General features: G+C 42.8%; 1 protein-coding gene across 2 annotated transcripts in view; it reads right to left on the bottom strand.

Moving 5' to 3' along the window:
• SOX5 (SRY-box transcription factor 5) overlaps nucleotides 1-11906 on the bottom strand; it is a 274532-nt gene that overhangs the window by 29538 nt on the left and 233088 nt on the right. For both annotated transcript variants that reach the window (XM_031063130.1, XM_031063131.1), the window contains exon 11: nucleotides 1198-1375. In XM_031063130.1, the coding sequence (XP_030918990.1) occupies nucleotides 1198-1375 (178 nt within the window). The remainder of the gene's footprint in view (nucleotides 1-1197; nucleotides 1376-11906) is intronic.

Below are 11906 nucleotides of genomic sequence, written 5' to 3'. Positions count from 1 at the left end.
GAGAAGAACAAGAGATGTCTTGCCACTGAAATGTGAGTCAGATGCTTAACTTCCCATGGAAATACAATGTTCCCTCTGCTTAAGGACAAAAATCTAACGTGAAAAAAATGAAATTCAATGCATTGTGCATGGAGAGCAGCAGGGTCAAGGAAATTGAAGATAAAATACATTACTGTGCATCACAGTTAAAGAGTGTAGGGTTAATAACAATACAGACATTAACAATTAGTAATGTGATATTTAAAAAATATTTATATGACTCTAATGTGTCATACCAAATAAGTATTACTGCATAGCACTGCTGTATCACAGACACAGCTTCTGATAGGTTTGACCTATGGCTTCTTTTGGGGTTTTCTATGCTAGCCCTGAAAGTGGCCAGGCAGGAGATGCTTTAGGAGACAGCAGAAAAAGTACACCTGCCTCACTCAATTCCCAAAACAGAGCTTGGTTTACATCATGGAACCTTGATCCAGGTTATACTCAGTCCCTTCATGGAATACACCATTTCAGTTAGAAGGATCAGGAACGGGGTGAGTGCACATTTTCCTTACACACACAAAGAACAGTCCCTGTAACATATCAGGTTTATGAAATTACCTGTAAGACTGTTACTATTTAGATGGTTTTTAGGCAAAGATACAATTTTGGCAGGAGGAGGAACTATCACTATTTTCTGGAATGATGTTAAAAACATCCAGACAAGACTTTTTTGCAACATAGAACAACAAATTTGGGGTTTTCTTGAATGAACCTGGTGATTGTTTGGCTTATTACACCAAGGTGAAATACTATTGTATTCAACATTCGGATGGACTGAGAATTCAACCCATAATTTTGGAAAGATGTAGACTTTTTACTTTAGGAGATGTTTCTGAAAGCTCATGCATCACTTTTAGATGACAGGGTACAATATCAAGGGTCTCCAGTGCAGGTCACTGTCTGTAATGTGTGCCATTAAAAACCAGCAGTTATCAGAAGTTAAAGCAGCGTCTGAAATAACACAGGCCTTTGTTTTCTGACTCTGTGGAAGCTAAGATACCCCTCCTGAAAGGAAAGTCTCTGAGTTTCTGCACCCACACCAACCAGCTGGAGCAGGACGGGCACCCTGGGCAGCTGTGGGCAGGGCTGATAAAAACCCTTCCCAACAGGAGCTACCCCTGGTTCTGAGGGGGACACACAGAGGGCTGAGCTCACCTATTGTGTTGGCTCTGGCCGAAGGACTGGCTAATGTTGCTGGCACCGAGGACTTTAGTGAGCTGGCCCCGCTGTTTATTCTCAGAGCTGGCATGTGAGGAGAGGTGGGGGACGTGGGAGATTTGCCATCAGATGTCTTGGGCTTGGCTGAGAGGTTCAGAGGCTGGGCCACTTCATCCTGTGAAAGCAGAGGAGAAAGGAATGTTATCACCCAAGTGCTGCTGGCACAGCTCTGCCCAGCCAAGGCAGGGGCTGCTGCTGCAGCTCCCACGGACCCAAACCTGAGAGCTGCTATCACACACACGAAGATCAAATGTGATACCAGCTTGTCACTCCAGCTTGGAACTGCAGTGACTGATAAACTGGAAAATTAGTGTGACATGATCAGAGAACATCATCCACTCTGCCTCTGAAGAAAGTATTCCCATCAACAAGACATTCACTTCTATCATGAAAATAAAGGAATCTTACCATTATGTTTTATTTTGGATCTTTTATTCATTCATAAAGTAAAAACTGAAGACCATCTTCACTTAACACTCAACCACCACTAGCCAAACTGGGCAAACTGCAGAATGGGGGTTCAGTTTGGTTTTTTGGGTTTTTTGTTTTGTTTTGTTTTGTTTTGTTTTTTTGTGTGTGTGTCTTTTCTTTGGTTTTTCCTTTGTTTTAACTGGTATTTTCCCCTGATCTTCCCAGACTTAGAATCCCAAGCACAAAAGCACCATAGGAAATAAATACTTCTCTTCCACCTTAACAAAACCTGACACAGTAACCTGGGTAATTCTGCACACACAACCCCAGATGTTTTTATCTGGCGCAAAGCTGAACTTCCAGATTTCAGCAATGATTATTATTATGTGAAAATAGAAAAATTGGGTGACATTTTTTGCAGGGTAATGGAATTATTCCTAAACCTGGCTTGATTACAGACAGGAATGACAAACAGTGCTATAAAAAACATTAAAATGCCAAGTAATGTATTTTTGTTCAAACAAAGTAAAATACAATAAGAAAAAAAAAAACAAAACAAAACCAAAAAACAACAGAGAAGGGAGAGAAGGATTTTCAACAAGGGGAACATTTTAGAAGTGATTTTAACTGACTTTTCAATAAGCAGAACTAATGGATGTGATATTAGATCAAATCATCCCATAACAGCACGGCTCTTGTCTGACACTGTGACTTACTTAGGGAAGTCATCCTTTAGCTAAGAGGAGTGCTTCATCAGACAGCTGGGCTCCAGCTCTAGGCACTCAGGAAACTGAGTCTGGCCTCCCTACATTGTAAGTACATCTAGTTTTATAGAATTACTCCTGACTTATTCACAACAATGCAAAGCTGAGTGAGATTAGACTCAGCTTTTGGTTTTTGTGGGGTTTTTTTTGGTGTTTGAGTGTTTTACTGCTACCATTGAATCTCTGCAACTATCATGTAACAGTGATTCTCTTCCACACAGGAAAGAAGGAATTTTACAGCTGCTATTGCTCGTGGAACTATAATGGAGATGTCTCCAAACATAAAGACAATTCTGCAAAGCTCTGTCATGCAACTTTTCCACTGCCTCTGAGCAAAGCACCTTTGTTCTATTTGATTATATTTCTACATTTGGTTATATTTCCACAGTTTTGTGACAGTCATAGCAGATAAATGTTATCAGAGGCACACTGGACAAAGCTGTCATCCTCAAAGTGATGCTGAAGCCATCCTAGAGGCAACTTGTGCATAAAATAAATGGGAAAAAATCAGTGCCTTAGGAGCCTACATACTATACTCCCAGAAGTGAATTAGGTACCTAGAGGGCAGAGTTCTGTTGATCTTCCAGGAGATTTAGGCTGCAGGGTTAAAAATGTCACCAGTAAAACTGGTATTCGACATTTTTAGAAGGGATTTGTTACTTTACAGAAATACAAATCCATTGTAGGAGAATACAACAGATAAAGATAAAATAAAATTAGAATAAAAATAAAATACCAGCCAAATGGAAGGGGACTTTCTTTGCTGCTCCCCTGATTTCAATTAAAAATAAAGAAATCTCACAACATTCCAACTATAGTGTTGTGAAATCGGTACTGAGTTAGTTGCATGAAAGTTTTGAGTACAAATGAGCCAACAAACCCACCAAAGACAGCGACCCTGTGCCAGAGAGGGATCCCTGAACAGCCAAGCCATGTATTTATCTGGAACTCGGCCTGAGAAGCAAAGCAAACCTGCCCACAGACCTGGCTTCAGCTCAGCCCAAGAGGCTTTGGTTTCCCCATGCTGGATTCCTGACCTCTGCTGAAAGTCTCACCAGAAGGGGCTGATCCGTGTCAGATATGGTGCAGAGAGCTGCAAGGTGCTCTCTGCCCAGAGAAATCTGGCAGAGCAGCAGCAGCTCAGCAGCAGCAAGTCCTGGTGGGGATGGCTCTCACCATGGCACAGGCAGACTGGGTTCCAACCCACATCCCCATCGCCTCATCCTCAGTCATCCGACCCCTATAAGGCTTATTTCCTTCCCTCCTCTCGCTCCCTCTCCCTTTTCTCAGCTCCTCTGTTCCCCTTTTCTTAACCTGGTGTGAAGGCAAGGTCCTGTCCAAGCCCACTGCTCAAGGGTGGCTCTGATCTCGTTTAATGCGAGCGGTTTTTCCTCATTGCAGGCATCAAGCAATGAGGCTGTTTGTGTTGCAACTATTCCTGGGAGTAAGAATGCTCCTCTTCATTCAAGTCAGCACAGCCTTCTCTGAAGCCAAGAAATATAAGGCCTTGTGGAAATAATAGAAGCCGACAGCTCCAGAGCTGATAAATGTCATTCCAAATTGCCCCTTCATTCACTTTCATTGTGTGCTCAGGCTAATGGTAAATTAATCGGAGGTCACAGAAGCTTGCTTCTCATAAAGGAGGATAAGTAAACAATTTTCAGCTATTATATATATTTACAAAATGATACTACTTCACTGTTTGGTCTTCATAACATTTTTACTTCTGTTATTTCCAAGAGCGTTCTCAAATCCTCGCTGGAAGTCAAATGCATTAAAAATCCTGCGTTGCATCAGGATTTGGTAATAACTTCAGTCATTTCCTTTACAATAGTGGAACTACACTGATTTATTCCAAAGGACCCTAAAAAATATCTGGAGGACAAGTAATAACATACAATTGTGCTAAGTGTGAAGATGACTGTTAGGGTCTTCAGTCAGTGAAACAAGTTACTCTTTTCCTTTTCTGCAGTCATCAGTTCAGAATCCTCTGCTCTTTCAGCTTAAACCAAGAACTGTACTGTCTTCAATATTGATCTGAGCCAGTGTAACCCCAATAAGAATTAGATGCTAGTCCACCTTTATTTTTTAACTATAAAATCTCCCAGCTACTATTCTGCCACATTACAGATTAGCAGAGTTTCCCCAATTATGCCAGACTGCTCAGGCAAGTAAGAGACATAAAAGATAAAGCCCATATGTAGCATCTTCCCTTCAGGTAGATGGTATCTTTCAACAGCCAGGAGATTTGATTTTATGCAGTGCATCACAGAATCTAGAATTACTCCCTGCACTCAGTTTTTATTAGAGAAAGCATTGATTGGTCCCTGCCTTTTTTTGAAATGCAGCTATTCTAAGATGACATTGATAAGGTGGGTTTTTTCCCAAGCCAGGACTTTTAAAAGAGTTTAAGTCAAACATTTATTTATATATCAGCCAAAACATTAATGCTGAGACTAGAAGACGTTGAGACCCAAAAGGCTTGTAATAATATAAACACAGATGTGATGAAAATAAAATATGATCTTGATTAAAGGTTATGAAATGCCTCTTTAAAACTAGCACATTTGTCTTACGAAACAAAATACACACAGGCACAAAATAAATGTAGAGAATAAAGCATAAGCAAAAACACAGGAAGAGGGGCTAATAAAATGTACCCACAGAAAGCAAAGCACTGGCAAAGAGATTCCCATCCCCTGCATCACAGCTGGGTCACAACAGCTGCTGCTTTAGGAAGAACTGATTTGCTTCCCAGGGCTGGGAGACTCATCAACCAAAACTTGAATTCAGGGAACTTTAAATCCTTGATTTCCTCTAGTTTTTCTCCCAGGTTGTATCTAGGTATCTGAGTAAAGAAAGAGCCCTCCACCTACACCAGAATTTGGGGGGTAAGTAAAATATCCAAGAGCTGTATTTTGTAGCTTCACTCAGCCTGGATTAGTATAACTCTGAGCTGTCACACTTCAAACTTCAGACACAGAAAACCTCCAAGTTCAAGTGCCTGACATGCCACACAAACAGAAATGCTGCTGGCAAGCTGAGTGTGGATCACGCTGCTGTTCTAGGGTTTTACCTTTGGGAAGGTAAAATGCTATAGGTTAACACAAAGTGCTTATTAACATGGCAGGAAAAGTGAAAGAGGGGGAGAAGGAAGGGATTTGGCCACAGCCAGGCAGGGACAGCAGCAGAGCTTCAGACAGACCCAGGAATTCTGACTCTCAGTCAGCAGCCTGGGAGTAGCTGGCTGAAATGATGTCTTTGCAAATCTTGCCATCATGCTGTCTCTATTTACTTCCTCCTAGGATAAAAGGTTAATTCATCTCCACGGAGAATAGATATGGGAAAAGAAGGGGATAAAATCTGATTTGGAGAAACTCTCTAAACCATTTATTAAAAATGGCACTACTTCAACACCAAGAGCTGAATAAAAGGCAGATATCCCACATGAATGAACCAGCCTAGAGAATGAAAAGGGGGGTGGGGCTGGTGGTGAGGAGGCCAGACAATTCATTAGGATTGGATAACCTCACTCCTGCTCACACATTTTAAGGGCAGTGCACTATTAAAATGCAGTCACTGAATTACTGTACTGTCCTTTAAGCCCGAGTGCTGGATCCCACTGTGGCACACGCTGCAAGCCCAGGTTGCAGGGTTTATTACAAAACCATCAACTGCTCTGGGCATCATCTGACTGGCAATACAAATGTGCTTAAATGACCTGGCTTAAGCACAGCCCAGCCTGCTCTGCTAAAGAGGCTTTTCATGACCTCTGGGAACACATTCACCACATCTTGCTGCCTATTTCAATGACCTTGACAGTACAAATTGCAGCCAAATGAGTTAGAAATAAGAAGCCAGGGAGGGGGGGGCTTCTGCAAGATTACCTCTGCCACCTCAACAGAAACAAAGCCTCATTGCCCACCTTGGTTCTGCTTCCTGGAGATCTTAATTTCAATATGCCAATTTCCCTGGCATGTCTGGGGCAGAAGACAATGATGCTATTGTTGCCCACTGAACAATGCAGCCACTCAGTGGCTTATCCAGGCTCCTGCTTATCCAAAAATGCCTAACAAAACAAGGAACCGAGGTACTAGAGCAGAGATGCAAAGAAAACCCTCTGGAATCAGTGTCCCTGAGGACTACAGCTGCCCACACACTCACACAAAGACACTGGCAGCTTCCTTCCCCTCCCCTGCTCCTGGAGCCACTGCTGGTGGAACTAGCAGGAGTGATAACAAGGAGCCAAGAGGTAAAGGCAGTTGTGAACCATGGTGTATAAATGAATCATGCTGCTGATATTATCCTCACTGATGAAATAATTGTATTAAATTAGGCAGGGATGCTCACATGACAGGATGGGTGAATTAGATAATGCTCATCTGCAGCTGTACCTCCTCCTGCCACATTCTCAGGTTTTGATTAAGAATAATGTGTCCCTTCCTGCAAAGGTGGAAATTTCTCTAACTATGTAGAAAAACACATACGAGACACAAAAGCAGGTATCTTGGTTATGATACTGGAATAAACACAGCAGAATTCTTCTTCAGGTTCAGAGAAGTCACTTCATTGTATTCTTGCCCACAAGTTTTAGCAGCACAAGTAGAAGGCATGACCAGACTCTGGTGAGAAAGGAAAAGGCACTCAAGAGAAGGATGAGGGCAGGTATGAGGAAAAACAGTGCTCCTTCCTTCTGGGTGTGCACAGACCTTTATTTCTGTGATGGTGCAGAAAGATCTCTGCCTGGATTTTTTCCTATACCCAGAGCAGCTTTTTTTTTTAATTTTAAATTTTTTAAAATTTTTTTTAATGGTGTTGCTTTGCTGAGTATCTTTTCCTGCTTGAGTTTCTCTCAGGAGGCAGGTACTGTCTGGACCCAGGGCATGTTATCCAACCCAAGCTAGTACTTCACTGACTCTGCCCAAATACTCTTATTCATGGGACTCAAAACAAAGGGGGAACTGAGCTGCCCTACACTAGCGACAGATACTCCTTCTGTTCCCTGCTCTGCATTTAGGGAACCACTCAATGGATAAATTACTCCCGAATTTACACACTGGGAGGATTGCTGCACAGCCTTCATCCTTGTTCATGGAGAGAAGTGGTGCAGGAGCACAGCAAGGGAATCTGTTCTGTGGCACCTGGGACAGAGAGGACTTCTCCCCCAGGGTCCTTCTGCAACACCAGGGACTCTCAGTGAGGATATCATCCTGGGACTTCTTCCTCTCAGAGAGACCCCTAGCATCCTCCTTTTTCTCTACAGGAGGTGGAGTTGCCAGGAAAGAAGTCAGCCACCATACCGACGAATTTGCTGCCCTGCAAAGCCCAAGCTCTGGTTCTGTCTGCTCTGCACACTGCCACAGTAAAAACCAGAGGGCTGCTGGCTGGTTTGTGCTTAGCAGTGCTGCTTCCCAGGACTGTATGCAGAATTCCCCAAGAGACACAGGAAGGACAGAAGGGGAGCATGCAGAGTGACCTGTTGATGAGATGGCAGACTCCATTCCCTCCAGCCCACACCTGTGACCGTGTTCACAGGTGTCTTATGTTGAGGGGAGAGACGAGGATCTGACTCTGTTTTTCAGAAGGCTGATTTATTATTTTATGATATATATTACATTAAAACTATACTAAAAGAATAGAAGAAAAGGTTTCATCTCAGAAGGCTAGCTAAGAATAGAAAAGGAAAGAATGATAACAAATGCAGCTGTGTCAGACTCGCTGTCCAAGCCAGCTGACTGTGATTGGCCATTAATTATGAACATCCAAGATGGACCACTCACAGATCCACCTGTTGCATTCCACAGCAGCAGATAATCAATGTTTGCATTGTGTTCCTGACGCCTCTCAGCTTCTCAGGAGGAAAAAATCCTAAGGAAAGGATTTTCATAAAAAGATGTCTGCGACACACACCTTTGTGTGTGACACACAGCACTCACTCTACAGCACCTGTCCTGTCAGGCACAGGACACAGAGGCTGAAATAACAGAGAGAAACCACAAAACTCTGGGATCACTTCAGTCCTGCTGCTGCCCAGCCATGCAGAGTGGGATGTTTCAGCTAAAAGCAGTGTTTGGGGAGAGAACTGCTCGATAAAGTCTGTGTCCAGGGATGGCCTGGGACAAAGGCCTTCCCTTTGTGCAGCATCTGCTCACACCTCTGCACACAGAAACAGCTCCTTAGAGGTCTCCAGGGAACACTGCACCAGGACCTTGCCGTCTGGGGTGCTGTGGAGCACAGGGCAGGCTGCTGGGCCAAGAGAACACAGCAGGACAGGCAGCTGAGCACAATGAACAGCCTGCTACGGGTTCACTGAAAATTCACTTGTTTAGTTTCACAAATCTTCACAGACAAATCCTCCAAAGCACACTTGCAGCTCCTGGCTGCCTTTGGACTGTCAAAATGCCCAAGCATCCTTGTGAACTCTGCTGGTAATCTCCACAGACAAATAGCACAATGTGTTTGAGGAAAGCAGCCAGTAGGAGATTTCCAGGCTCATTTTCCTTGAACATGAGTTTTCAGTCCCACCAACCTCTAGGGAAACCAGATGAGTTATGGATGCTTATCCCAATGCAGACCCAAATTTCAGCATTTATTTCATCCACACAGAAGTAAATTACTTAGTCCTATCACCATTATTCTTCCAATTGGGCATTTGCTCTTCTGTTTGACTGGAAGCAGCAGAAGTGAGAGTTGCTCACACCTTGCTGAGAGGGCCCAGGAAGAGCATTTTCAGTACAGCATGAAAAGAAACTGCAGGAACAAAGAGCTTTTAGCCTTTATTTGCACCTCATGGTGAAAAACCTCCTTCCCATTCTGCATCTCTGAGTGAGTGAAAATTTAACTCAGCAGCCTCATATACAGAAAAGCCTCAGTGAAGCTGAGCAAAACTTGCCAGGCTCATCCTGAAATGAGAAGGGTCCATGCTGAGTAAGGATAAAACAGGAGCCAGGGCAGAAAGACTGTTCTTCACTTGGGATTCTCTTGTTTGTGCTTCATGCCAAACCCAGGTCCTGCTTTTGGCATTTTGAATCTATTGTTCAGCTGAATTTCTCACAGCACTGCTCCACCTGTTTATTTATAATGTTATTATAAATAATATTATTTATTAATAACATTAATAATTATAATAATGTTATTATGTATAATGTTATTTGTTCATGACGTGCTCAGGTCAGAGGCTAAGCAGGAGCAGTGATTTAGGCACAGGTCAGCAGGGACTGATGCAGACACTGCAAATCTGCAGGGGAAGATGACAACTTTCACAATTTTCACCACGAAAATCACATCACATGCAGTAAAAATCATTAGAGAGGATCATAAAATCCTGGGGCAAAGGAAGGGAAAGGATTCTTCCTATGAAGACTGCTTCTCCCAAACTGCCCCCACTGAAATACATGGTAACCAGTAAAGTACAGGAGGGGGAAAAAAATCACTTCTCCAGTGTACCATAGGAAATATTAATTAATTAGAGCTCGTAATTACTCTGACAGCTTTTGCCTTATTTTCCAGCTGGGAAGAATAAGGCACGAAGTGGCTGAACGATTTGCCTAATCTCACACAGGGAATAAACAGCTGAGTCACGAGGAAGAGCAGAGCCACTCTTCCTCAGAGCCTTTGGGAGCTCCTCTGATACTGCACTGAACCTCCTGAGATGTCCAGCTGCTTCAAAACAAGCTGCAAGAAAAGCAGACAGAGGTCAGACAGCTTGATCTGTGGTTATCTGTTCCTGAAATTGTGCTGGGTAGAAACTGTAGTGGTCTGTGCCCCAGCTGATTTCCGTTTTTTAAATCCTTTCTGCATAATTCTGAACATGTGGAGTTGGGTCCTTATTAATGCCCTCTTCCACCCATTACAAGGCTGTTTAAAAATGGAAACAGACATTGGACTGGATTCTGCTGCTGCCTAAACTGAACCTGGAGTCACCACCTTGCAAGGAATAATCCCCATAAACGTTAGGCAGAATGAGGAGCAATAAAAACGACAAACCTGCAAGGATGGGGGAAGACTTGGAAGGAAATAAAACAAGGACCTGCAAAGCCAAACAGCATTACAAACTGGTACATTTTAAATGAACAACAAGAAAACAGAAGCCACAGTGATCAAAGCCTCCCACCTCCTCTCTGTGGTGGATGACACCTTCGCTGGGAGCACACCACCACCTCTAACCCCACACCTGCAAAAGGAATTAATTTCAAAAAGAATACACACCAAAGAGAACCATATCAAAACAAATTAGCAACAGACCCCTCATCCTGCTGTGGTCAGGCAGGAGAGGCAGGGACGCTCACAGTTCCTAAGATTCAGGGGGGAAAAAAGACGAAACCAAACCAATCCTCCCCCACCCCTCAAAAAAAACCAAAACAACCCAAAAAAACCCAAAACAAAAAAGCCCCAGCTGTTGGAAACTTTAGAAGAAACAAGTCCAAAGACCTTGAAAGAAAAGAGATTTCAAACAGCTTGGACAACTGGCAGGGGGCTAAGAAATTCCTTTTCAAAAAACACCTGTGTTTTCTGTGACTTTGGATGTCTCCATGCAGCCTAGGCAGATTTCTCACTAGGAGAGGCAGCAAGTACAGCCTAGCAATATGCAGTGCAAGGATAATGTACACTGCATTTATGTACAGATACAACTGCTACAAAAATGGCAAAATGTGGTTTGCTACTGTAGCCATGACCTGCTTGACAACTTGTTTTTCCAACTAATAGCTTGTCTAAGGAAAGCTATCAATACAAAGCTCATCTGTCTTTGATGTTTGCATGCCATTGAAAACATCCAGATCACTAAAATCAGAATGAATTTACACTTGATCTTGCTGGGTATCTTTATGTTTCACCTCCTTTTAGCAGCAAGATGGAATCCAACCAGCAGCTGCAGAAACTGGAGGCAGTTTAAGGTTTATAGACATAGATATAGAGGAGGAGGAAGAGGAAGAGGGAGAGAGAATTAAATATATAACATCAATAGTAATTCCTAAACGTACAGGGCTGCAAATGTTGGTGCTGCCATGCAATTTCACAGACATGTCTGATTCTTGGACTCGATGATCTTAAAGGTCTCTTCCAACCTAGAAATTCTGTGATTCTATATCTATCTATATATCTATATCTATCTATATCAAATCATCTATATCTATATCTATATCTATATATATAGACCCTACCTGTGTTCATTACTATTTGCTGCAGAATGCAGAAGAGTGCTGAAGAAGTATTCAGCCCCCCTTGGTGCACAGGCTTCAGATCCTGTTCCTGCTTCACACCAGCAGAAATGAAATCACCATCAGGACCAGAACTGGGGCCAAATTGCTGGCAGGCACAATGAACCACTAATTGCTGGATTCATTAGTAAGACTCATAGTTTGTCCCCATGAGATGCTGAATACTTTCAGCTCCTTTTAAAACCTTGCATCTTAGAAATTAAAATTAACAACAGCAAACTAGTATTTTTGTTACACTGTAGAGACTCAGCAG

Source organism: Geospiza fortis, unplaced genomic scaffold (genome assembly GCF_000277835.1).
Source record: "Geospiza fortis unplaced genomic scaffold, GeoFor_1.0 scaffold292, whole genome shotgun sequence".
Classification (NCBI taxonomy): Eukaryota; Metazoa; Chordata; class Aves; order Passeriformes; family Thraupidae; genus Geospiza; species Geospiza fortis.
Note: the sequence above shows the minus strand (reverse complement) of the source record. Positions and strands in the feature narration are given on the sequence as shown.